Raw genomic sequence first — 27,073 nt, 5'->3', positions numbered from 1 at the left:
TCCAACAATTGGAAGACTTTATTATTATTTTTAATCGTCTCCAACTGGGGGTTCCACAGTAGAGTCCAAGACAAATTGAAACAGTTGCCATCACCCTCAACTTCTCATTTTTTTCCCCTCCCTAGTGCTCTCCGAGTTTATATTGTTCAGTACATGAGGTAAGCGACCCAGCTTTAAAACACCACCTTAAAAAACCAAAAAGTTATGAGGAAGAAGGGATGACAACGTGGAGTTTTAATTGCAGAGCATTTACGTGCTGTGGTTTAGTGATCCTTTGCAGAGGTAGACACATATCCAAGAGGGGCACAGACCAGTAGTTCAGGAACAGGGCTTGAAGCATCTCCAGCTTGCTTTAGCGTAACAGCACTAGGAGCAATGAATAGTTAACTTCATGGTGACTGCCCACATGCAAAAGGCCAGCTCTCTCACAGAGTTCTCACAGAAGTGAGCCATACAGGCATTAACAGTAAGTCAAAGCATACAGAAAAAGGTTAGATACTCAGAGGGAAGCAGCATGACTCACTTCAGCTCACAGAGACAGCTCAGACCCCAGACAACAGCAACACCTTCCTCAAAAATGGAGGATGCGAAATCCACGATCAGCCCTTGCCCTCATTCCACAGGAGCCAGTATCAGGATGGGGCAAGTGCCATGCACAGAGGACACCAGGAAACACTATCCCTTGCTTGGCTAAGCAAGCAGGAAAATCAGTGTCAATTTTGAGAACCAGGCTGCCTGGATTCCAAGTGCCAGTGAGTGGAAGCCTGCTCTCACTCAGAACCCAGCAAAGAGCCCCTTAAGGCAGGCCAGCTCTTCACTCAACGCTCCGTTTGCTCAAAGAAGCCAAGATGCACACTCAGAGGCCAGGAAGGCTCCTGAGCTTTAGGCTGTGAGATGCAAGTGCTGGCAAACAGTTTGTTCCATTAAGCACTGGAGCTAGAGTACGGCGCACCGGGGCTTCTACGCACGCTGTTGTCTGTGGGTCAAGCAGCTCTGCTTCCCTATCACAAAAACAGGAAGCCAGACACTAACCCTTGCACTCACCACCACACCCTAAGCCAGGGTGGGGACACTGCCCTGAACCAGTTTTTTGCCTTGAGAAAAACATCCACCTAAGACCATGTGGGGGCATCCTCTTATAATCCATCTTTATTTGTAAAAATCCACATATAAAATCTTCGGTTTCCTTTTACAAAAACATAAAGGCACATAAAACTACTCAAACTCTCATCCCCCTGGACTGATGGTCGGACACTCCCCCCACCCCAACCTCCCCCTTCTTGCTTTTTCCTCCAGTCCATGTTTCTTCATGTTTCCTTTAAGTTTCAGCTCACTTCTGCTCAGGCACAGTTCTGCTCTCACAAAGATGAAGTATGCACACGGGGGAGATGGTGGAGAGGTGGCATGGGCTGTGCGTGGAATGTTTTACAGGTACTCTTTAGTAGTAGGTCTCTCTTTCCACCCAGCCTAAAGGAAAAGAAGGGACAAAGCAGAATTAGTCTCAAGGCAAACCAAACATGAGGTTCCTGAGAGTTCCTTTTAGGTTCTTGAAAAGTTGCACTTAGCACCTGAGCTAATAAGTGACTTGTCACAATGGGAACATCGTGCCAAATTGATGTTCGCCAGCTTTCAGGACCTCTTCCAGCTTTCTAGAACTATCCAAGCATTAATCAGTCTTTTTCATCTACTTCAGTGTATCTGTATTTTTAAATAATGGGAGAGAATGTAGGGATAGCAAGAAGTCCTTAATTTGAACTAACTGCCCAATTAATGTCGAAGAAGGGGGAAACAAAAATACAAAAGCCCCAAATAGTGCTTAGGGGTCCCCAAGCTTTGCTGGGGCTTCTGGAGAACTCAGCAGCACGAAGAGGTGGGGAAGAAAACGCAGAGGTGAGCAGCATGTTCTTACCGCCAGGGTTGCGTCTGATAATGAGCTTTCTGACTTCATCATACACGAATATGAGGAGGGAGTATGGGAAAGCACAGAACCACCAGGTTGGCCTGTTTGGGAGAGGAGACAGTGAGAACACAGGCTGTGGAGACGCTCTTTGCCTGGCACATCTCAGACTGGATGGCACACTCAAATGCAAGAAGGCTGGCGTGACCCAGCTTGCCAGTTCTGATTGGCTGGGGTTCAGCAAAGAATCCTCCAAGCCAAGAACTACTACCAGGTTTTCTGCTACAATAGATTAATAAACTTTTGGATCGTTAATTCCAACACAAGGTGTGTCATAGCACCTTTGCTCATCTCTCTAGCAGCTCCTCCCCACCTACCAATCAAGCAATATTTCCTCTAAGTACACAACCTTTGTGCCCAGAGCCTTGCTCGCTGGAACTGTATTGTTTCCCTCGTGATTTACTAACATCCAGCTGCCTGCAGGCACTGGGCAGAGGCCAGCTCTCTTGTAAGGAAATGCTCACACTTCAGCACCCAACTCCAGGCAACGCTTTGAATGGAATGCAAGACGACGTACCAGGATTTCTCTTTTTTCCATGAAGATTTCATGACACTTAAACTTTGAATAGTCCTCTGGCTTAAGACTAAAGCCTGCCATGAAGTGTTGCAATGCTGTTGAGCAACAGTTAAGATGTTGGCACCTTCCCAACCATTAGGAAAGTTACTGTGCATCAACTGGTCATCTGCATCTACATAGCAGCTTTTAAAAGACTTTATTACTTGTTCTTTTCCCAAGAAATGCAGGAAAAAGGCACAAGACGTCATCAGCAGTTCTTTAGCACCCAAGACTCATCTGGCCTATGCTTTACAGCAATACAACGGGCTTTCTTTAGAGGTGTAGTACCCTACCCATAAAAACACTCCATGCAAATAAGTGTGAGCGGCAGATGCACTAGAGCACACTGGTGCTGAAGTTGTACCGCTGATTTGTAGGGAGGCACTGAACAGGAGGCTCCTCATAAGCACTGAAGAAAAACCCTGGTGTGCCACAGGACAGCAACAGATCACAGACAATCCCTAGCCTGAACTCTTAACACTAGGTTTGATGCTCCACTAGTTCACAACTACTTTTGTCCATCTCCCCACCCAAGCACTCTTGTTCTGTGGTACAATCTTTTACACAAAAAGCATGATGCAACTTACTTCAGAGGATACATCCTTAGAGCAACATCCATCCCAGGGCAGTAGGACAGGAAGGCAGCCAGAGCAGTCTCCTCAAAGAGACCAAATATTAAGATCTTGTTCCTAGAAGAGACAGGAAAAAAAGTCAGGAACAAAGTACTTTCAGAGATGACATCCTAAAAAACACCTAGCTGCCACACATGGGAGGGAATGCAAACAGACATTCTAGTCCAGCCCACAAGTTCATCAGGTGGGGGCTACCAGGCCATCCACCCAAGGTGACAGCAGAGCTGCCAGGATGGCATTTTAAGTCTCTCCAGAGACAGTTAATGATCAAATCAACCAGCAATTGCTTTCATCACAAATTCAGGAGGTGGCTGGGGTTCATGCCATGATATCTCTTGATGTACAGGGTCAAGAGATCAAGGCTGTGTGCTGGAGTGTCAGTCTCCTTTGAGGTGGGCTAGCTCCCACAGACAATGCCAACAGAAGCCACCACTTCTGTGTCTCAGCCTGACAACTGCAAGTCTACAAGCAAGTACAAGGAAGAGAGCACCCAGCCTTCTTTTACCCACTACCAAGGCAGTCTGGTCAAGACTTTTGCCAAAACACCTGCTGGGACAAAGGACTAGGACGCTGTGTGCTGGAGAACACCGAGTCCACATCTACATCCTCCACGGACACCTGACTTACTTCATCCCCTGCTGGAAGACAGAGTTTCTTCGGGTCTTACAAATGATCAAGTCTGCCCACTGCACGACCACGATGCTGACAAAGAAGGCTGTATGGCAGGTGAACTCCACGATTTTCCTCTGCTCGTACGTCTAGGAAGCAGACAAAGCAGAGGGCATTCGTTCAGACCTGCTGCCTTTGCTCTCTGGTGCTCGCACCAAGCTCAGCAGGCGTCAATGTTTTGGCTGGCAGCCTCTAAGCTGGGCCTCAAAACTTACCCATTGCTGCCCATAGCTGTCTTCCACATCGTTAATCCATCGGTCATCCCACTGAACCCTGATCCCCAGCAAGCCGGAAGGCCAGAACCCGTTCTCCGCCATGATTACAAAATAGGTGAAGAAGCCTCCAAGGGCCTGGATCATACCTGATCAGGTAAGAAAGGATGGCAAAAGTGATAAAGCTTCTGTGCAGAGCAATTATAACAGAGAACAACAGTTCGCAGGAAACCCTAACCACCTTTAAAATTGCTCCTTGGAAGGCTCAGTGTCCCAAGCAGCAGCTGTAGAAATAGTTCACACTAACATCAAATGCAGCTGCAACCCTTTTGCTTAACAGCTTCTGCCCCCAACTTTGTACAGGGTTACTTCAGTTCTGCCCTGTGCTGTGATGGCACTGGACTCAAGGACACAAGATAAAACTCCCTTTGTATTCTCATTATGCCTTGCCCACCCCCCCCAACCCTTGCAAAATACAGTCAAGAAGATTCCCAAGGTCTGCTGCAATTAAGCACGAGCTCCCATCCTGTGAACTGGGCACGTCTCCGTAGCTGCCTTTAATCAAGGCTCCTAATGCTGTGCATTTAGGGATACGCTGGAGAGAATCCTTTACTTCTAATTAAACCAACAATGGGATCTATGTTCTTGCTGAACAAGTCCGAACCAGAGGAGAGCTGGTTGTCAGCCAGCTCCTTTACAGCGCTGTGCAATTAAACAAAATTACTGTGAAAGCGATTCAATGGATCAAGCTGCACAAGCCACCGCTATAAGCCACGGGGAAAGGATCGTGGCAGGTTCTTTACAGCCTTGAGGTTCTGGTTTACACACCCCAAACCTCAACCCTACCAAAATAAGCAGGTAGGGTTACTGACTCAAGTCACTGACTCAAGATAAGGGTAGCAGCCCTGCTACCACCACGTTCAAACTGGTGCCAGAGAAAACAGAGCAGCTTACCAATCTGCCCATAGGCCATGCTGATCAGCCGCTCGTTCACCAGCTTGTCTGTTTTGGGATTTCTGGGCTGCCTCTTCATGATGTCACTCTCTGCCTGCTCATATGCCAGGGAGATAGCAGGGACCTGAGGGTGGCAGGACTGCTGTTAGAAGAGTTTCAATTCTCCCCTGTACAGAGCCTTCCCTGTCCCCTGTATTCAGTGGTAGAAACAGCACTCCCCAAAAGCCCTAGCTGTGATATTCCAAAAGGATCTTACCCCCTCCCCATCCTTACAGGGAGCTGAAAGATCCTCAGACTCCAGAGCCATGAGATGAACGTGAATAAACGGAGTATCAGATGGTGGTTTACTTTAAATCAGAACACTAGAGAAATGTATTTAAGCATTTTCCTTCCCCCTGTCCTTTCTTTAGGGTACCTAAGAACATCCACATTTTTTCTTTGAGACAAAAAAGCCACATTACCATGTCAGTGCCCAAGTCAATGCAGAGGATGGTGACTGTTCCCAGAGGAAGGGGTATGTTTGCAATGATGAAGATCAGGAACGGCGTGATTTCAGGAATGTTACTGGTCAGGGTGTAGGCAATAGACTTCTTCAGGTTATCGAAGATCAGACGGCCTGGGGCAAGGAAGAGAGGACAGGGTAACTCTCACTTGTCAGCAGAAGGCAGCCAAGCAGCTTACAGGCAGCCTCACTGTGAAGGGGCTCTGTTGTATGTACGGGTGAGACTGCTCCATGCACAGCAACACCTGTGAGAGTGACACTTCTGGTCACAGCAATCAGGGCTCACTGCATACAGCACCAGGATACTAAACCACGGTTTCTGCACATCATCAAGAGCCCCTGGAGGGACCCTCTGTTGTGCTCCTGTTTGAGAGCTACTTCTCCATCAGGGAGGAAAATGTCACACTCAGCTGGCAAAGATGACTGTAAGGTCACGTGTTAGGCAACAGCACAAAGCAGCTTTTGTTACTCAGCTGCTTCCTCCTCTTACCCATCCCAAAGGGTCATGCTGAACACCCATGGGAACAAAGGAAGGAACAAAACTTTGAAGGTAAGAGGAAAAGTGCTGGAACTCTTGGAAACTCTCGTCATGGAGGCAAGCTCAAAGAAGAGCCTCCCAGATGCCTCTATTTCAGAGGGGATGCTGAAGCATGGTACTTTACAACCACTGCACACAAGTTATAGACTCACCTTCTTCAACCCCAGTGACAATGGAGGCAAAGTTGTCATCCAGAAGAATCATGTCAGCTGCCTGCTTGGAGACATCTGAGCCAGCAATACCCATAGCAACACCAATGTCAGCCTTCTTCAGGGCTGGGGAATCATTCACACCATCACCCGTCACTGCTACAATGGCACCCTAGTCACAAAGAGAGGAACAGCAAGACTGAAGTCATCATGTAAGATGTTTTGGGCAGAAAAGCTTTCTCCTACTTTTCAGATGAAGCACAGAAAACTATTTCACTTTGTTGTAAAGAAACCTCACTTCCTCCTTTGCCCTCCCCTCACCCTTTCCCTGTTCTGGTCAGGCTCATCCAGAGAACCATGCTGCTCTCTCCAAAGGAGACACTGGATAATACATGAACATGTTGGATCCTCCCCTCCCAAGCATATCCAGAGCATGTAGGAATAAGGTTTACTAATGAACATCCTAGGATCAGAAGAAAGCCTCAGTACAAACTGAAGATGTTTTCCTGTCAGACCCTTGGATTTATGTATAGTAGAGCAGCCTGACAGCAGCAGCTGAAGGCTGCTGACAGATTTAATCTGGCCCTTTAGATGAGGGCACTGAGGAGACTCAGCCCTACCACTTCAACAGCAGAGCTGCCTGGTAGTTTATATACATTTGTCTGGGCATTTCTCTAATCTGACATCCTTATTCTCCCTCTCTTTACCTGCCGCTGACAGCCTTCCACAATGATAAGCTTCTGCTGAGGAGATGTCCTGGCAAAGACAATTTCTGTATGGTGAAGCAGGATGTCATCCAGTTGCTCGCTGGTCATGTCCTTCAAATCTGAGCCATGAACCACACAAGCTTTGGCATCCCTGCAAGCGAGAGAAAGTATGCTTTACTTCACAATAAATTTCTTGTTAGCTGTACTTGCCCCATAAAAATAGGGCTCTTCAGTGCTCCTGGGAAAGACCAACATCTGCTATGACTAAATACTAATCCAGGCAGCCTCTGCACAGAGGTCTGATGCTCAAAGGTTGAAAGGGAGATGGGGAACACCAAGAAAAAGACAACTGAACAGAATCACGCAACAGACAAAAAACCTCATGAGCAGATTAATCATCTCCATAGCTTTCTAAAGTGCATCAAGGCAAAGACTAGTTGTTGGCCTCTCTGAAAAAAAAAAAGGAACCCCTGGCTCAGGTAGTTAGCTTCCAAGGTTTCAAGAGATGCTTCTGTCTTCCGCAGGCAATCCTTTTTGCAATAGACTGATGACCATGGGACTGATGACACATGGCTCCTCACAGGGTGTTCACACCATGCCAGCTCCAACTAATTTACACCCTTGGGCCACAAAAGCATGCAGTGTTATATTTAGACTGGTTTGGTACCCTACATGCTGCAGCAAAATACCATCTCTCCAGCCCAGCATACCATCCCTTATAGGTCTAGGGGACTATCCACACAGCTCTTGACATCACCCAGTTTAGACAGGGAAATTCCTTCCCCACCCTCAGAGCCAGCTGCTGACCTGCCCAGTCATACAGCCCAGCCAACCCCAGCCTGAATCGCTGGGTTTTGAAGTTACTCTCAAATCCTAAAAAGAAAAAAAAAAAAAAATCCTAACCAAAAAAATCCCCCGAGCAATTTCATTTCACAGGGTGTCTCTATTCACAGTTCATAAGCTACATGGCTGTCCTCCAGCCCAAACACAGGCTGGGTCAAGCTAAGCAATGCAGACAGCCCAGCCATTCTGCAAACAGCCTGCTTATGCCAAAGCACATTTTCTGAGGATGCCTCCCAGCTAGGCTATGAAGGCAAGCATTAACCCTTAAGAGGAAGGAATTCCCTTCTTACATTTATTCTGCTTGGAGCGATGCACTAGTGTCAACTCCTGTAGCTGGCAGAAGTCCTGCTCATTCTGCTCTCCTACAGTCTTACTCCTAAGTACTTCCCACACACAAGACATGCACATTTAAGACAGTCCTGTGCATTCTTCACATAATTCTTGATACACATTGAAGAGCCACGATATGCTGAGCTAAGCAAATGCCAAGCTTTTCGTATCCAGGGGGGAGATGATGAGGATTTATCCAAGGCAAGGAGAGAGGCAAATGCTGAATTCTTTGAACAGCTCTGGCCTATCCCAGCAGACATTACCTGGGGTTGACCTGGCTGACAGGAATGTTGAGTCGAGCAGCAATATCTTCTACGGTTTCATTGCCCTCGGAGATGATGCCGACACCCTTGGCAATGGCTTTGGCTGTGATGGGATGGTCTCCAGTAACCATGATGACCTGAAATGCAAACAGACTGCCATGACAGCCTTGCCTGGACCAAAGAGCAACACTGCTAAAAAGGCATGGTCCCTTACACTGAAAAGGCTACATGTCTTTTGTTCTCCTCGTGAGCCCTAGAACAGAGCAAGCCTGAGGTACAAGCAGTAACCTGCTACCAACCAGTATGCGAGGGATTTGAGGTGGATGGAAGACAAAAATTGCTCATGTTGAGCTAATGGAGCCAGCTGTTTCCAGCCTGCACTTCCCTATCATTTTAGTCAGTACTGTGGCACATGCAGAACTCACCCTGAGCCAAATCATGTGCTTTGGGACACCGTGCTCTCAGCACCTGCCTGTGCCCTAGCAGTCTGGAGTTTCACTTATTTTTCAGTTCATGAACACACAATCATTTGTATTTAACTTAGAAATTAAGCCGCTAGTAGTTAAATCCTGATCAATTACTTCATCCACTCAAATTACAGTAACACAGGAGGCCAAGGAAGCCCTTTTATTTCCACAGGTACGAAGCGAGGAGATTTTCAACCCAGGGATAAATTACCTTGATCCCAGCGCTTCTGCATTTGCCAACAGCATCTGGCACAGCAGCACGAGGTGGGTCAATCATGGACATCAGTCCTACAAAGCAGAGTTTGTCTACGGGGAAGTTCAGGTCATCCGTATCAAACTGGAAGCCATCAGGGAACTGATCATCAGGCAGAGCCAAGTGGCAGAATCCTGTAACACATCAGACCCACACTGACTCTGTTCCTACACATCAGGAGGCAGAGAGAGCCAACACTTACTGCTTCTGCAAGCAGCTACACAAGAATAACAGCGCAGCTTAGTCAGAGGCTTAGCCAGGGCCGCTGAGACAGGAGTCACGCTCCTATTCTGAGAGCTACCAGCTGTTGCTAGGTGCCCAGACACAGCCTGGTTCTTGTGCAGCGGAATAAACCCAATCCCACGTGATCCCACCGAAGGTCCCAAACGCTTTGCTGCATTTTGATCTACGCGACTTCGCTGCCGGGAGAGACCAGGCCTGCAGGCTGCCTTTTAGATTGAAGGCAGGACTGTCCCTACACGAATTGCTGAAGTGACCTTAATACTGTGGTTACACTGCAGGAACACAGTGACCCTCCACTTAATCTGCGAGGACTGCACGGGAACATGAAGGACAAATCTTCTCCAATGTAACGTGGCTCCTTTTCCTCACCTAACACTCTCTCCCCGAGGCCTCCCAGCTCAAGGTAGGCATTCTGAAAAGCATCCTTCATTTCCTCATCCAGTGGCTGCTCTTTGCCGTGAATAAGAATGGTGCTGCAGCGATCCAAGATCCTCTCCGGAGCTCCCTTCATCACCAGCAAGTAACGGGATTCTGATGGATTTGCGTTCTTGTGGATAGACAGCTAAGGGTGGAAGAAATGAATCTGTTCTATAAACACGTACTGTGAAGGACACGAGTAATCAACATCAGTGTTTTGCAACTATGGCAGCTCAGGGCCATTTGTGATATTCTGCTCGAGTTTTCATTTACCCACACTTCAAAGAGGTTTACAAACTAAGGAATCTCTGCATTCTTTGGCATTAGCATGTAACTGCAGGTGTTGCAATGACGTCTTCTGCATCCAAATGCCACCTGTTAAGGCCACTTCCCAGCAGTTCACTCCTCTTCCCAGATCTGAGCTACTCCACGCTCTGTGCACTGCTGCTACACAGGCTGAGAGCATGTCTGATCCTTTGTCAGCAGCTAACACCTTAGTGTCAGTGCAGCTCCTGCACAGTGGGCTCTTAACTTAGATTTATAGAGCAGTCCTCAAGCAAGTAACGGCTAGACAAGATTTGGGTGCCAGAACAAGTTTTGAAGCACACTGTGTGCAAATTTACACAAGTACTTCACACAGCAGCTCTCCTTTCGAGAGGACACCTGCTTACCTGGTACTTGTTGGTAGAGTTAAATGGTATTTCCACCACTTTGGGATACCTTTCTCTCATCTCCTTGACAGAACCACAGCACAACTCAATGCATTTCAGAAGTGCAGACTCAGAGGCGTCTCCTGCCACTGCTCGCTGAGGAAAAAAGACAACTATCAAAGCATACAACCACAGAAAATTGGATACTTAAAACAGATTTTAAGAGTGAATTCATCACACCCCAGTCCCAGCTTCTACATAACATTATATGAAAGCAAAGAATAAATAGTTCTGTTATCTAGTACCAACAAACACTGCATTTCAGAAAGCCAGGCCTCCCATCTTGAGGGAGCAGCAGCCTTCTTGTGACAAAGTCAAGAAGCCCTTTTAAAGGGTCAGAGAAAGTCACAGCCAGGTACAGCCAGACCAAGTGAGGCTGGAGGGTAAGCTTTGAGAACTGCTCTAAGCTGCTTGCCATGAAGAACAGCTAATATGAGATGAAGAGTGATGACATGCACACAGAAACTCTTTCATGTGCTCTCCAGTTCCAATATAACACCAGTTTATCAAGCCTCTGGGAGAAATTTGATCTGCCCATGTCTCCCTTCTCCATAAAGGTTGGCACTGGTAGAGATGGGGATTCTCAGCCCAGGAGATCTGTATGTGCTCAGTGTCCTGATGGAGTTTCCCTTGTTGCAATTGAAACCAAGTATTTCTTGCTCTCCTGGTCTCTTTGTGAGATTTTTTTTTTTTTCATTTCTGTACTACTTTTTGGTATCTAAAGACTTCTCAAAACTCCCCTCTCCCAAGCCTTCCTTAAACAGGAAGAACTCCCATTCTGTAGACTTAAGATACAGTCAGAGGAGTGCTGGGGAAAAATAGTTTGTTCCATCATCTCTACTACCATTGCATCAGAACACCCTTGGGAATAAGTTTACTAAGCAACATGACTTATACTTGACAGATTATAAGCACTGTACAGTTAATTTCAGCCCTGGCTGGGTCACAGTTCAGAAGGAGGAATGTGAACTGGTGCTGTGCCAGCACTTGCACCAGCACTGGAAGCTTAAGGAGACCTGCCAGTGGGAGCAGACTGTCTCTAGCCAGTCTCCCACAACCACTGCTCCCCCAGCTCTGATGTCTACTTCCCCCGGCACCAGGTGTTTGTAGCTCTGAAGTGTACAAATGCCAGAGATAGCAATTCCTGAAACAGCCAGATACTGGGAAAAGCCTAGGAAAGCTTTCTGGCCTTTCCTAGCCCTGTCTGAAATATCTGGCCTCCCAGACTGAGTGTAAATGGCAGAGGATGGCAGGGATTCTGCTGTGGGAAAAGTGTCTCTTCAATCCCATCTCCCCTGCCCGCAGCACATTTACACTAAGAGTGCTAGACTGTAGAGAAGATGAGGAGTGGCAGCCAGCTCTACTTTGCAGCTCCATGTGACCCACAGGATATAATCTCACTACCATTATGAGGGGATGGTGCTGAGGAACAAGACCAACACCTTTTTGGGGTTTTTTTTTGGGAACTCACCTTGAGAATCGGTACATTTTCCTGGCCAGCCTGAAACACAGCACGGTTACAGAGACCTGCAATTCTGGACAAAGCAGTCCAAGTGGCTGAGCTCTTGTCAAAGGAAGCACCTGACGGCAGAGGAAGAAAGTCAAAAAAAACACCCCTCAAAAAAGTCACAAACTCAAAATCCCACAGGTTTAAGAGCTAGAAACCTTTATCTCAGAAACAGGAAATGCTCAGAACATCACTACATCTTTCATTCCTCTTCCCTTCCCAGATACTTGACGAGCAGCTGATTATTTTAAGACCAGAGGGTGGAACAGCAGCAGTGCAAAAGAAAGCTCTGCTTTCAGGATTCCAGTAATGGCCATATCCAGCAGCTACAGGAAGACACACTGACAAAGCCAAGGAATTTTGGACAGATAATATTCATTGAGAGGGCTTGAGTAAAGGATGCTGGGTTCTACCTCCAGGTTGTCTCACTTTATCCATCAACCCAGGAACTGGATGAAACAGCTCCCAAAGGAACAATGCTTAAATAAAGACACTCTCATTCTGGCTCTTAAGCTGGCTTTAAAGGACATGAATTGAAGAGGCAGATAGCTGAAAACTTAACATACTTTCCATGAAGTGAAATCCTCTAGGTTTATTTCCACTGCCGTCAAGCCAACCATTGCCAGGCCTAGGGCTTCCAAAAAAAATCTATTTATAGCTCATTACTTTGCAGTAGTGTTAAATAAAGTGGCTTTTTTAAGCAGTGCAAACAAGCCCAATGTTTTGGACTGGTTCAGGGCAGGGTGCAGCAGCACCACTGGAAAAATGTTAATAACGTGTTGCAAGCACAGCATTTCACAAGGTAGACGGCAGCTAGGAAACTCCTGAGTTTGGTTGTATTGAACAGTTCTGGAAAGATAAGCATTTCTCTCAGTTGCACAGCACACATTTCAGATTCTTATCAACTACGAGAAACTTCCTGCTAAAGTCTTACGCTCATGGCTGGCACTATGCAAACACAACCTGGATGTTTCTGGGAAAACCCCCTGTCCAAAGGCAACCATCTAGTTTCACATGGGAACTTTACATCTACATCCAGCCTCAGGTAATTATTACTGGGGCCAACACTTCTGCTGTCCATACTTTCAACAGACTTAAGATTGAGCAATTTCATCAAGATACATTTTAGCAAAGATAATCAGCTACTTTGCAAATATTTCTATTTACAGGACAAACAAACGGGGCTGAACATTTGAGAGGCTCAAATTCCAATAGAGTAATTCTGCACAAAAGGCAGGCAAATGCAGAGTTTAAGGATTAAACAGAATCATGGTGCAGTGCAAAGCTTTCTATGTGTCATTTCAATTTCTTTTTATGCTCATTCTAGACTGCACATCAGAAGTCCTTGCATCGTGAACATCACTTGGACTGGAGAGCTAAAAACACAGGTTCTTAGAAGCACCAGTGTCCAGGAAAGCCCAGAAAAAGCAATTTTTTAATGAGATGCCTCAAGCACATAGAGGCAAGTCTTACCACTCTGGTTCTCTGTAGTATCAGCCTCATGAATCTGATTGTCAAACCACATGTGGGCAACTGTCATGCGATTCTGTGTCAGGGTGCCTGTTTTGTCAGAACAGATGGTGGAGGTGGAACCCAGGGTCTCCACGGCCTCCAGGTTCTTCACCAAGCAGTTCTTACGAGCCATACGCTTGGCTGTTAGTGTCAGACATACCTGGGGACAAGAAGGAAGATGTCAGGTTAGGTGCACTTGCGCAGCGATAACGCTGCCGTCCAACTCAACGTGCACATCGAATGACGACCAGCTTCCACGCCCTGCAGTGATTCCCTATCTCCTTACTAACCCTGCCAGTGCAAAATACACAGCAACAGGTCAGCCCAGGTGCTAGGTTTAAATAACATTTTCCTCATTACAAAACCTCCAGAAAAGGCTTCAGCCTCCTGCTTCTCAGCGCATTAGGAAGGAAATAACATGCCTCAGGCTAACATTTCAAAGTTGCCACCTCCTAATCATAGGGGCTCTCAAAATAGATGAAGTCAAGCCACATATGAGATGGCCAAAATTAGCTCTGGTGATAGGGCTTGCAAGTTGCTGGGGTAGAAAGTGAGCAGCTCCAGCTTGCTTTCTTGCTAGAGGCTCTTACCTGGTTCCAGTTCCCAACTTTTTATTCCTGAACTTGGCTCAGTTGCTACTGTTTCCTAAGGCAGCATTGAAGCATTTTCTCCTATCCACCGCCACTCTCCATACACCTGAGAACACCTAGATACTCCCACCACCCCTCCAGGAAACCAAACTTACAAAAACATCTGAGTTCCCGGACCAAAAGCTGGGGCTGGAGTGAAGCCAGCGGGATGCTCTGCCAGCCCTGAAGGGTTGGAAGGGCTGGTGTGCATGTGGGTGTAGAAACCCTGATGGCTGTACAGGAAAACCCCCTCTTGCCACAGAAAAAGGCAGGACTCACTTCAGCTGTATGATAGCCAATCTCTGTAAAGCTCTAACATAGGGACCCATCTTTATGAGTAAGTTGCTGCAGAACTTGATGTTGATTCAGGCAATTAGTTAAAATACACTGAACTTATAAAGCCCAACCCTACACATTCACCTTCCATTGCTTTAGTGTTCACCTCTCCGAACTCACAGAGAGATAAAGCCCTCCACTTCCTTTAAGGACCACATATGCAGCAAACTCCATCTTTTTTCCAACTTCACTCACCGTAACCGTTGCAAGCAGCCCTTCAGGGACATTGGCCACAATGATCCCGATGAGGAAGATCACAGCCTCCAGCCACGTGTACTCCAGGATGAGGGAAAGGATGAAGAAGGAGACACCCAGGAATACAGCCACTCCAGTGATGAGGTGGATAAAGTGCTCGATCTCCATGGCAATTGGAGTTTTCCCCCCTTCCAGGCCAGAAGCCAAGCTGGCAATACGGCCCATCACAGTGCGATCCCCAGTGCTAATGACAATGCCACGGGCAGTGCCTGGAGGAGGGACAGGTTTCAGAAAACAAAAGCAGCCACAGCTTAATATCCTGCAGGTGTGCAAGAGATGTTCTGGGTGGACTTCAGCACAAAGACTGCCCACCCCCATATTGAGAGCTGCAACAGAAGCCCAGAGGCTCCTGCTTTCTGCAGCAGCTGTAGTACTTCATGCAGCTCTGCCTCATGGCTCACATCATGTTAACTGCACTTCAACACTTTTTACTTGTAATAGAACAGGCAGGCTAGAAGACTCATCACATAGCTGCTTCTCTAAAAGCAGCAAGAACAAAAAAAACCCCAGTAGTGCTGTGGAGCCTTTGCCCATTCAACAGTACTGCAGCTGGAATGGGCGAGGACTTTGATGGGAACTTCCACCCTGCTCTTGCCTAGAAGTAGGCTCGTGGTGTATTCACACTGCTTATCTATACAGCTCAGTATCACTGCTCATACTTCAGGGAAGTAGGAGATACACATACCTTCCACACAGTTGGTGGAAAAGAAGGCAATGTTCCTGGTCTCTAGTGGGTTCTCATGGGAGAAGTCTGGAGATCTGGTTTGAGGCTCTGATTCACCAGTAAGTGAGGAGTTATCCACCTACATGAAAGAGAGTACTGTGTCATACACGAGCAGGCAGATGCCTTACTAGGTACTTCCCCATCCTTCTCCTCCACTCCAGCCCCCATTAACAGCGTAGAAGAGTAATTCATCCTCCTTCAGAATGAAGTTTCCCAACAGCCTGTCACTACTGTACCTTGCAACCATGTGCAGATATGATCCGAAGGTCAGCTGGAATTCTGTCTCCTCCTTTTACCTCCACTAGATCTCCAACTACAACACCTTCAGCATTTATGCTCATCTTCTCACCATTTCTGACTACAAGTGCTTGCTGAAAGACAGTGAAGAAACAATCTGTGTCAAAAGCAACTCTTAAGACAAGGATCTCAAAACATCTGAGAAACTTAAAATAGTTATGCCATGCTTCTACAAGGTTTCTACTTGTACTGAGATGCTTATATCTGATATATATGTTATTTAAGAAAAACAACTATTTTTTTCTTGATATTAAAGCTCCTTGTTACTAAGGTGACAGTGTGACAGTTAGGTATGATCCAGATTGTCCATGAAGTAATCTAAATTTTAGTGCTTATCAAACCAGTCACTGAACTGCCCAGACTATGGAGAAAGTGTCCTATGATTGTTAAAAAGCTGGTGGAACCCACAGGTTTTCAGGAACTACCTTGGCCTATTAGCGTAGTTACTCGGAGCCGTCTCACAGATCCCTCAAAATTAAGAGCGAGTAACCCACATTAACAGCCAGGCCCTTGCAATTGGAGATGATGTTTAAAACCATTAATACCTTTGAACAAGCTATGGCTTGCCAGACCTCAAGGAAATGATTTATTCCATACCTGAGGGACCAAGTTCTTGAAGGACTCCATGATCTTGGAACTCTTTGCTTCTTGGTAATAAGAGAAACAGCCAGTAATGATAACCACAGCTGCTAACACAATACCCAGGTACAGCTACAAAGAGCAGAGAAAGTGAGTCAGAGGACAATCTGCCCAAAAGGCTTCCAGTTTGTCCAAAATAAATTGCCTGGCATTTAAGTGCCCCATCACAAGCATGAAGGTACTTGCAGTCTCCGTACATTTTGAACACAAAAGCTGTCCACAAGTTAGCGTTGTTAACACCACACAAAGGAAGCTGCCTGTTCCTTTCATTATGTGGAAGCACTCCAAAACGTGTTACGCTCACACACTGAAATTCCCGTGCTCATGGGAAAAGCTTCTGGCCTGAATGCTTAAAGGAAGTTAATCTGCCTTGAGCCCAACAGGCTGCTTGGCGTGCCTTTGAGGTAAACCAGACATTTTCACTTACGTTGTCGTTGTTGGGCTCCCCCTCCATCAAGCCCTGGATGCCGTAAGCCAGAAAACACAGAATAGCACCGATCCACAGCAGGAGCGAGAATCCTCCGAAGAGCTGCCGACAGAACTTCACCCATTCCGGAGTGGTGGGTGGGGGCGTGAGGGCATTCGGGCCGTCACGAGCCAGGATCTCAGCTGCACGTGCAGAAGTCAAACCCTACAAGAGATGTTCCTTTTCTGGGCACTGTGGCAAGATCAGCTGCAGATGGTAGGTCTGAATTTGTTCAAGCTCTACCACAGCAACAAGGAGCTGCTAACAGGCAATGGAGGTGCCCAAACCTGCCAGGGTTCCACAACACAAGGGCAGGATGTGACAGATGAATGCCAAAACAGGAGCTACAGGATGCTGAGTGCTACTGGAGGAGCCTGCAGGCCATGGGCCTACAAACACTAAAGAAGGGCAGGACAAGAAGGCTACAGCCACCAACTCTGAGCTCTGAGGAACAGTACAGAGCCATCCACCCTTATCAAATTATGGAACAAGTGAAAGCTGGAGGCCATAAAAGTGATGACCTGTTAGAACAACCTTTCAGGAAGTTCAGTTTTCAGAAGCCAACATCTTGGACACAAAAATGCAAACCTCTGTACTGTTGTAAAGAGCAGACTTGATGCTATTTGCAATCAAGCAAGAAATGCATTAAGCAAAGCAAACAACAGCAAAAGTGTAAAATCACTGCAGCGCTTCTGCACTGGACTCTAAGGTAGCCTAGGACATTTGAATACCTCTTACTGCAGAAGGGCAAAATTTTAACTGCTACTAGACATCATTAAGTCTCTGGGCATGTGCTAACTCTCTAGACTACATCTGCAACATAAACATTTGTCTTCATTACATGCTCCTCTGGGAAAAAAGAACACCAAGAATCAACTTGACCTTGAACAACTCAGAGGCAGGTAACGGTGACTTTGTCAGAAGCAAAGTCACTGAAGTACTGCAGTCAAGTTGTACAGCGACAGTGGGAGGATAAAGAGAAGTACTTGTGAATTCAACAGTTCTCCCAAAGCCTGAGAAACTTAACTGGAGGAGGGGAGATTAAACACAAAAAGAAAAAACAAATCCATACCAAAATCAGACCACCCAGATCTCCCTTTGTGAAGTGCTCTGAGCTGCGGCTGTTTCTTTTCAGGTCAGGGCAAAGAGGGAAGGAATACGACGTCTACCTACCCGACTCAAGTCTGTTCCATATTTACGATGAAGTTCATCAAGGCTCAGCTTGTGGTCATCCTGAAAGACAAGAAATAGTTGGAAGAGAGAAGAACCTGAGAAAACAGCTCAGCAATTCCACCCCCCCACCCCAGGTTTCCTATCTGTAACAGTTGGCGAGAGAGCAGGGCTCCAGTTCATCCTGTCTGTGAAGAGAAATCTCAAACTCATTCTGGAGTTCAGCACAGTCTCATCTTTAGCATTCTTGTGACTATTTGGGTACTTGAAAGCTTTTCAGAAAAGTCTGACTTTCTCTCAGTGCAGTCCTTACACCCCCAGCAGATTCTGTGAAACCTCAGTGGGTGGGTTTTTTGGGAGGTTGAGAGAGGAATCGAAAGAAAAGGAGTTGGGAAGGAAGGTAGGAATGTAAGAAGATTAAACCTGCAATTTCACACATTTTTAAGTAGTGTTGCTATATAAAGCACTGCTTTGGGGGAAGTGTTTCTTTCCCCAAAGAGGTTTCTATTCACAGCCAGGCTATTTTTCAGTTGGATCAAGTTGGTTCAGAGCAGTTCTTCACTTAAACAGCTGTACTGGAGGAGCAGATGTTTCAAGTACACATCACTAATGAACACAGAATGTCATCTTGGAGCAATCTTTAGAATCCCCTCTTCCTAACAGAGGGGTCAAAAACATTCAAGCCCAGCCTCAAACTCACAGAACAGAAACAAAATCTGCATCACCTTTGAGGACAGGAGATCTAAGTCAGATGATGCCCATGGACAGATACAGCACCATCCAGCTTTCACAGCTGGAGATGGGTGACACTCCCTACAGCCTCAAACACGATTAGAGGGAAGACTACTGAGGTCAGTCTGAGCAGAGGCCAGCAGTAAATGGAGCTGTACAGCCTCAACTCCTCAGCTGGAATGGAAACAGCAGTCCCACTCACATGACAGCACAATAAAGGCTGTAATGCTGCCACGCAGAGTGCGCTCGCCTGACTGAGGAAATACATCTACACTGTGCTATGGGTAATGCAGGCAAGCACAGACTTAGGTTCTGTGTCAAGGGCCTTTCGAGAAGTGATGCTGCCAGGGCCTATTGTGTGCTCGTCTTGATGCTGAAACAGTTACAGCACATCTGGCTTGGGGACAGAGGGGAGGAGAAGGGAGATCAGTGCCTTCAGTCACACCAGGCTGTCAGCACACCAGCTCGTTTCTCTTTTAGTCAGATTAGGCACAGGGCTCTGGGCATAGCAAACATTCTTAAAGCTGCTCTTTCTGTGCCCTACACTCTTACCATAACAACTTCCTTTTTAAGCTCATCCATGTCCCTCTCCTTCTTCCCCTTCTTCTTTCCGCCATGCTCTGATGTAGCAGTGGGCTCATACTTGTCTCTTCCAGCCTGCAAGGGAAGACACAGCGTTATTAGAAACACCTTACAGTCAAATTCCACAGCAGTAGATACGAACTACACACACAAGACTGCCAGGCAGACAAAATTATTACAGTTTATTAAAGTTGTCTACCTAAAGTTAAGTAAAGCCTTTGACACTGCTTCCAGCAGCATTCTCTTGGAGAAACAGACTGCTTGTGGCTTGGACAGGTGCACTGTGTGCTGGGTAAAAAAACAGCTAGAGGGCTGGACCAAGAAAGTGGTGGTGAACAAAGTTACATCCAGCTGGCACCTGGCCACCAGCAGGGCTCTCCAGGCCTCAGTACTGAGGCCAGTCCTGTTTAACATCTTTATCAGTGATCCGGACAAGCAGATCGACTGCACCCTCAGTCAGTGTGCAGGTAACAGTAAGCTGGGCAGGAGGGTTGATCTGCTGGAGGGCAGGAAAGCTTTGCAGAAGGATCTGGACAGGCTGGATTGATGGGGCAAGACCAACAATACAAGGTTTAAAAAGGCAAAGTGCTGAGCCCTGCCCTTGGGTCACAACAACCCCAGGCAGTGCTATGGGCTGGGTGAAGAGTGGCTGGAAAGCTGTCCAGTGGAAAAGGACTTGGGAGTGCTGGTCAACAGCAGCTGCACATGAGCCTCCATGTGCCCAGGTGGCCAAGAAGGCCAATGGCACCTGGCCCGTGTCAGCAATAGTGTGGCCAGCAGGACCAGGGCAGGGATTGTCCCTGTGTGCTCGGCACTGGTGAGGTCACACCTCGAGTGCTGTGTCCAGTTCTGGGCACTCACTGCAAGAAGGACATTGAGGTGCTGGAGAGTGCTCAGAGAAGGGAACAGAGCTGGTGAAGGGTCTGGAGCACAGGTCTGATGAGGAGCAGCTGAGGGAGCTGGGGGTGTTGAGCCTGGAGAAAAGGAGGCTCAGGGGAGACCTTATGGCTCTCTGCAACTCCCTGAAAAGAGGCTGTAGCCAGGTGGGGGCAGGTTTATTCTCCCAAGAAGCGACAGACCAAGAGGAAACTACTTCCAGTTGTGCCAGGAGAAGTTTAGATTGGCTATTAGGAAAAATTTCTTCACAGGAAGGGTTGTCAAGCCCTGGAACAGGATGCCCAGGAAACTGGTTGAGTCACCATCCCCAGCAGTATTTAAAAGATGTGTAGATGTGGCACTTGCAGAGATGGTTTAGTGGTGGACTTGGCAATGCTGGGTTAGCGGTCAGACTCAATTATTCTAATGGTCTTTTCCAACCTCCATGATTCTATGAAAGTTATGTCACTACAATAAATAATAAGAATGAGCTGGTGAACAGAGAAGCCTGCTCAGTATCACCCCCAATACACAGATTAGAGCCAGACATTGTGCAAGCCTATCGAGGAGGAAAGCAAGCTACACACTATTCTGGCAGCCTTGACGTGCGAGCCCCGGCTCAAGCTGAAAACGTGACGAAGAGCAGAAGAAACCAATTCCTGAGAGCAAACCTGTGTTTCCTTCAAGGCATTAACCCCTCCCAGCCTTCCACATCCTCTGGTGAGGAGGAGCAGCCTATCAGCTGAAGGTAAATAAGAGGTGGTACCTCTGGCTGGTCGATTCTGGGGGCTAAGTTCCAACACCTTCGTTCTCAGTTTGGCGAACTAGCTGGCCAGTTTACACAACAGAAATCTGCTTTCAATTTATGGCAGTTCGAGCGGCAAGAATGGTATACAAAGCAGCAGAACACTTTTGCAGATTCAGTCTGTGCTTAGTCCTGCTTACACTTCACAGAGCAGATGATTCGCTTAAAGCCTCTTTATTCAGTAGGATTTTTGTTCACTTTTATTCTGGTTAATTCTACATGAAATCGTGCAAAGATTTGGATCTAGTCATAATGGCATAAACAAGCATCTAAGGAGAAACAAATCATGAATTAGTGCACAAGAACATCACTTAAAAGACAACCTTCTGTTCCCTTCTGTGTGGAACCCATTACATTCCTGCACTCTGCCAAGTTTTATGTGATGAGATTTTCACCTAATAAGATCCCCGAGAAGAACTTTAAGATGAAACAGCACTTAGTGGCACCAGAGTCAAATCTTTAACAAGATTAAGAAAAGGTTTCAAAGGCATTGCCTTGCTTGTTCTTTGCATGAACACCTCAAACCATGAACTGGACTCCTGAGAGTGATCCGGACACGGGAATCATTGTTTGGATCCAAGACCCATCCTGATGAGCAGCTAGCACAGGAAATTTTTACTATCTATTCTGAGAGAAGTAGAAACCGAAACCAAAAGTGAAACCGCACGAAAAAGAAGAAATATCATTACTTTTCTGAGAGAACCCGTCAGTCCCATCTAGACAAGGGTTTTTACTGTGCTGAGAAAGCTCCGTGTGCAACCCTCTGCAGCCATAGTCACACATCTCACACGCGCCCAAGTCTCCCCTCGCCCTGCTCAGCAAAGGCAAGCTTTGCACGCCACTACGGAGCTGTGCAATGGAAACAGTTTTTAATAAATGGAGCAGAGCCAAGCTATTTGCCTCCACTGATCCAGGAAAAGGACACAGAACTACAGACTGTCAGCATTCCTGACATTCTCTCCCCTGTACCTAAACTCCCATTTCCCTTCTTAAAAAAGTGAAAGCCACAGTACTTAAACCGGCAAGGTCCTTGCATTCCAGCATCACAGGAATTTGCCTCAAGGCAATTCACAAAAAGCCACCATGAAGCATCTCTCTCCTTCAGCCTCTGAAGGAAACAACTTTGACTTCTGCTGGAGCTATGGCAGACAAGTCCAAACATGGCCCAGCGCAAAACACATGCCTCTTGATTACTGCTTGAGATGAGAAATGGTTCCTAACGAGGGTGAAGGAGCTAGTGCCTCATCTGACTACCTCCCCATCACCTTCAGCTTCAGCCCTTCTCCCCAAGAAAAGCTTGGCAAAGTCTTGCGGGTGATCTAAAACCTCCAGGTCCTTTGAAACTTCCATGAGAAATAAAGTTACTCAGCTCACTGGGGGCAGTGAATAATCCAGGAACATAGGAGTGCTTCATTTTTTTCAGCTGCAGCTGAAACAATCTACAAGTGGACAAACATGAAGAGGCTCATTGCCCTTGTTCAAGCATGATTTGCTTTAAAAAAAAAAAAAACAAAGCCAAAAAACCCAGGGATCAGCTGCAGTCAGAACAAAGAGTGGATAGAGTTACTTGTTTCTTTAAGCACCCAAGTATTTGGGTCTTGATGGAGTCCATCTTACAGAGGAGCTCAGCAATTCTTCAGTTTAAAAAGAAAAAAAAAGCACAATACTTTCCCTTCTGTTGCTTTAGTACTACCTCCTACCCTTACTGAAAAGGTAAGTAGGAAAGTCAGGAGAATCAGCTTCAGCTCTCGTTACAGGATCATTTCATGCAGAATGTGAACTTCCTGCTCCATCATTCAAATCTGAACTTGACATACACATCAGAGTTCAAGTCCTGCCCCTGTTCTGTGCCTCCAGGGCCATTGCCTCCCTTCCTGCAAGATGAGCCCAGTCCGTTCAACAAAGGCTTGTGCTGGCTGGGCTGCCAGGGAGAGAGGTTTCCATCCCACCTCGGTGCTGTAGGATTTCCCTGCTCTCCCCTTCTTTTCCTGCTGTACAAAAAGAAGGTGGCCTGTGGTCCTCCACATCCACATCTTATCACGATTTAATCACATGGCCTGAACACAAAGGAAGGTCTGTCTCATCAGAAATGTCACCCCTGTTCCTTGACTTAGCCCAAGAACTGACTCATCAAAACTGCCTCAGGAAAAAAAAAAAAAAACCACCCAAAACAACAATGCAGCTTCTTTTTTTTCCATGCAAGATTTATTTTTTTTCCACTGGCTTAAGCACAACATTTGTACACACCAGCGTAAGAAGTTTTATACATCCCCCCAGAAAATCCTATTGTCTTTCAGATACAGCTGATGATTTTCCGCTCTGGACTAATTGAGCCATTCATGGCTGATGTTCTCAATACAAGCCATGATTGACCAGGAAACAGGAGGGGTACAAATGAGCAGACAAGCTCAGAAGTACCCTGTTCTAAGATCACCTAATCCAACAAGAAATGTCAAGTAAGAGCCAAAACAAATTATGCAGTCTCTGGAGGCCTGGTCTGTTTTACTGCTTATGTCATTATAATCAATTGTGCAGAGAAAACAGAAAAGTTACTGTCCTGCTGCCTTATGAGACAGTAAATATATTAACCAGATGAGTCATAAAACTCACTCCGCCTACTGGACTGAAAACTCTGTTCCATGACCCTATGTAATCCTAGCAAAGGATGGAATGGCTTCTTTGGATCCTACTTACCCCCTCCCAAGAGCTGTGTTCAATCTCCAATCCTGAATCAAAAATTAAAGCTGCATCAACTGATCAGACTCTCAGCATCTAGGACAGTACGAGGCAGTTTTTACTGAATAGTTAGTAATTGCTAATTGTGCACAGACTGCTGCTCCACAAATGATGAAAGGACAAGCTCTTCTCCCATGAGAAGAGATGTAAACCTAATCAGGCTTTTAATCATCAGGATAAAACAAGGACCACCCACACACCTTAAGCCCTCTCCGGGACAAACATCTCTACTGCTCTGGAGCCGTATGGAGACCCAAGAGCAGGGAGGGATTTCCAAATGTCATCCTCCACAGCTGAGCAGCTCATCCTGGGCGTTTTGGTGCTGCGCAAACTACAAAGACTCACCTTCCTCACTTCTCCGCCTGCAGTAAATAGTCACCCTAACTCCAGACATCTCTAGTAGCTGACAACCACATCAAGATGAGTGGACTGGACACAGCTTTCCCCCAGCCCAGACGAGCTGGTGAAGGCTACCCCTTGGAAAGGCCTGGGTGAAGGATGAGCTGCAGTTTTCAGCAAGTCAGGATCAGAGCGGGTTGTACGGCTCACCACACTTGCCAGAGACCCCTGTCCCCTCATTTTCCCATTGACTAGGCCCAGGGTTTTCTCTGGCAAAAGGACTATCCTCTAGCAATAGCAATAAAAAGTGAACTGTCATAAAATAGCCATAGTAATAAAGGAATGAAGATGGGGGAGGGGGAAGGTAATATATTAAGATTTTTTTTTTTTAATTGCACCAGATAAGGATTGCTTTGATTTGCATGATTTCCCCTCAGCTGGTTCCATTATGCAAAAAACCTTCCTAGTTTCTGACAGGGGGGAAAAAACCCTTAACTAGGGTTCAAGGAAATCTGAGCTAGCCAAGAGGTGTTTCTGCTCCACACACGGGTGCTTGATCACAGGATCCAGCTTCAAAAAGTCTTCACTACTGTTTCCAACAGCATTCACACACACTTTTCTTGAGTTAGAAGATACGATCTGAGTTAAGGACGTCCCCTCCTCATGGCCTTTAAGGCAGAGCTGACCTCCAGAAGTGACCCAAAGTACACACCACCGACTCCATGCTAAGCCTGTGCAGCGAGGGAGATGGAGTGAACAGGCTGCTGTCTACGAACAGCCTCCACTCAGCTCTGAACTGGAACGAAATCCAGAGTGCCTTCCACTGCTACACATCCCCCCTGTTGGATAATCTGCTTTTTGGGCTGCATAGCAGCAGCTGACGGCCCTCCCCTTGCCCTGTTACCATTTAAAGTAAAACAGACGCTCCACTCAGCTTCTCCTCACAGCCACGGAGAGAAGAAACTTGTTTTCTCACAACTTAGGCTCTTTTTTGTTCTCCCATCCCATGCACCCTATGGGAGAGAAGTTTCCTTTTTGGGCACCCTAAGTCAGGGCAGGCACACGCTGTCCAGCGTCGCATCCTCACTCCGCCTTCTTCACTGCCTCGCTCTCTCACAGGCCCGTTTTCCAGGGGCTCCCCAATTATCCGCATGCATTCTCACTGCTGGACGAGAAAATCTTGTGACTTGCTACCAGAAAGCATGAGGCAGCCGTATTATCCCTGCTGAATTATCCCTTGTGGCGGCGCTTCAGTTGCAGGCTAATTGCTTTATTATCCATGCAACCTATGAAATCTGAAGTGGAGCAAGACAGCTTTTTCTGCACTGGAAAGCATTTGTACCTTCTGTTAGTCGCACCAAGGCAGGCCGAGCCCCCAAAGCTCTTTGTGCCGCAGTCCTACATACACAGCAATGCAAAGACTGCTCCGATGATAAAACAAGATTCAGCATACTGCCCACACGGCCAAAGCTCTCCTCAGGGTTTTATCTCCTAGATGAACTTCTACTATCCACATCACCCACTGCCTACTGGACTTAAATACAACAGCCTGGGCTGCCAAGCAACAGAAGGACTTCCTCAGGAAAAGAAAAAGAATCCCCATACAAAGAACAAACGCTGAAAGCCCACCCCACACACTCCTCAAGCCCCTTTTCCGAGCAGCTGTCCACTCAGCCGTGTTCTTGCGGCTCTCCCTACTACTCATGCAGTTATGTCAACATTGCTGCTGCTGTACCGCACGGATGAGGACAATGCAAAGTCAAGTCAATGTTTGAACAGCGCTTGGGAAGCACAGAACACCTGTTGGCAGGGAACATGCTACCACCGCTGCCATGGCCCTGCACGGTCACCCTCCCCTCAGGAAGCAGAGAAATCTGGGAATTTTACTGGAATGCGTCTAAACCAAAAGCAAACACAAATCCACACACCTCCAACTACGCAAGATATACAGGGAAGCATTCGACGGGAAAAAAACAAACATCCAAGCAACAAAACCCAGAGACTGGTCTCGTTTTCTGACACACAACAAAATCAAAGCGAGCCCAGAGGTGTTTCTGCTCCACACGCGGGTGCTTGAGCACAGCATACCCCAACAGCCTTCCACCACTGTTTCCCTCCAGCAGCCTTCACATAACTTTTCTTCAGTTAAAAGATACGATCTGAATTAAGGACTTCTCCCTATAGCTCTACAAGGGGCTGATCCAGGGCAGAAACCGCGGCACAGCCCTCTGCGAGAATTTATCACCCCAATGAAGAGCAGACCTCGGGGGTGCCCGCCTCCCTCCTGCCACCACCTCCCATCACACCCTCGCCGCTACCAACAGGCAAATCAGCCCTAACAACGCTGACGGCTTCCCTTCTCCCGCCCCCCCCCCCCCACGCCGGGCCCTCGTGTCTCAAGAAAAGTCTAAAGTACTCTCAGCAGCGCGGGGAGCAGCCGCGCTCCCTCCCCAGCTCCGCAAGGCCACCAGATAACACCAGCCCCGGGGGCTGCGGGCGGCCGGGAGGCCCCCGGTCGGGGAGACACGGCCTCAAGGAGGAGCCGGGGGCTTTGGGACGCCGGCTCCTGGCCCCGGGCTCCGCCACGCCCTCGGCCCGGCTCTTCCTTCCCGCGGGCGGCGGCGGCCGCCCTCGCACGTTGCCGGGGCCGGCGGCACCGGCGCCGCTCGCCAACGGCCGCGGCCGCCCTCGCACCCGCCCCGACGAGGCCGCCCCGGCCCGGCACGGACAAAGCGCAGCCCCGTCGAAGGGAAACGGGCACCGGCCGCGGTCCGGCTCCTCGAATTTCCCACTTCCCGCCCCGGCCCGGCCCCGCCGCTCACCCCCTTGCCCATGGTGCCGGGCGACTGCGTGCGGGTCGAGTGGCGGGGGGCGAGGAGCGGGGCTCAGCGGCGCCACGTGTCCCGGCCGGCGCAGGTGCGGAACAATAGGAGCACCCCGGCCGGCGCTCGCTTTCCTCTTCTTTCTCCTCCTCCTCCTCCTCGGCTCCTCTCCTTCGCCTCGCCCCCCTCTGCCCCCGCCCGGGTCGTTCCTCTCCGACGCCGCGACCGCGCACAGCTCCGGCGG

The 27,073-nt window shown here is 47.7% G+C and overlaps 1 protein-coding gene across 1 annotated transcript; it reads right to left on the bottom strand.

Moving 5' to 3' along the window:
* Nucleotides 1-27,073, bottom strand: ATP1A1 (ATPase Na+/K+ transporting subunit alpha 1). Its single transcript, XM_040056474.2, has 23 exons — nucleotides 26,830-27,073; nucleotides 19,222-19,326; nucleotides 17,941-18,000; nucleotides 16,729-16,932; nucleotides 16,260-16,373; nucleotides 15,602-15,736; nucleotides 15,327-15,444; nucleotides 14,582-14,850; nucleotides 13,383-13,581; nucleotides 11,874-11,983; nucleotides 10,364-10,498; nucleotides 9,645-9,837; nucleotides 8,991-9,166; nucleotides 8,313-8,449; nucleotides 6,877-7,027; nucleotides 6,173-6,341; nucleotides 5,442-5,596; nucleotides 4,981-5,104; nucleotides 4,030-4,175; nucleotides 3,773-3,903; nucleotides 3,101-3,202; nucleotides 1,910-2,001; nucleotides 1-1,467 (listed from the first exon to the last, which is right to left on the bottom strand). The coding sequence occupies exons 1-23, from the start codon at nucleotides 26,839-26,841 to the stop codon at nucleotides 1,439-1,441; spliced, it is 3,066 nt and encodes a 1,021-aa protein (XP_039912408.1). The 5' UTR covers nucleotides 26,842-27,073; the 3' UTR covers nucleotides 1-1,438.

Source organism: Hirundo rustica, chromosome 2, assembly GCF_015227805.2.
Source record: "Hirundo rustica isolate bHirRus1 chromosome 2, bHirRus1.pri.v3, whole genome shotgun sequence".
NCBI classification, from domain to species: Eukaryota; Metazoa; Chordata; class Aves; order Passeriformes; family Hirundinidae; genus Hirundo; species Hirundo rustica.
Note: the sequence above shows the minus strand (reverse complement) of the source record. Positions and strands in the feature narration are given on the sequence as shown.

Coding starts and splice junctions, on each gene's coding strand:
- ATP1A1 (XM_040056474.2), bottom strand. Junction 13,582..14,581: donor GGCTGCTTGCAACGGTTACG/GTGAGTGAAGTT, acceptor TCTTGTCCCCAG/GTATGTCTGACACTAACAGC. Junction 9,167..9,644: donor CCTCGGGGAGAGAGTGTTAG/GTGAGGAAAAGG, acceptor GATGTGTTACAG/GATTCTGCCACTTGGCTCTG.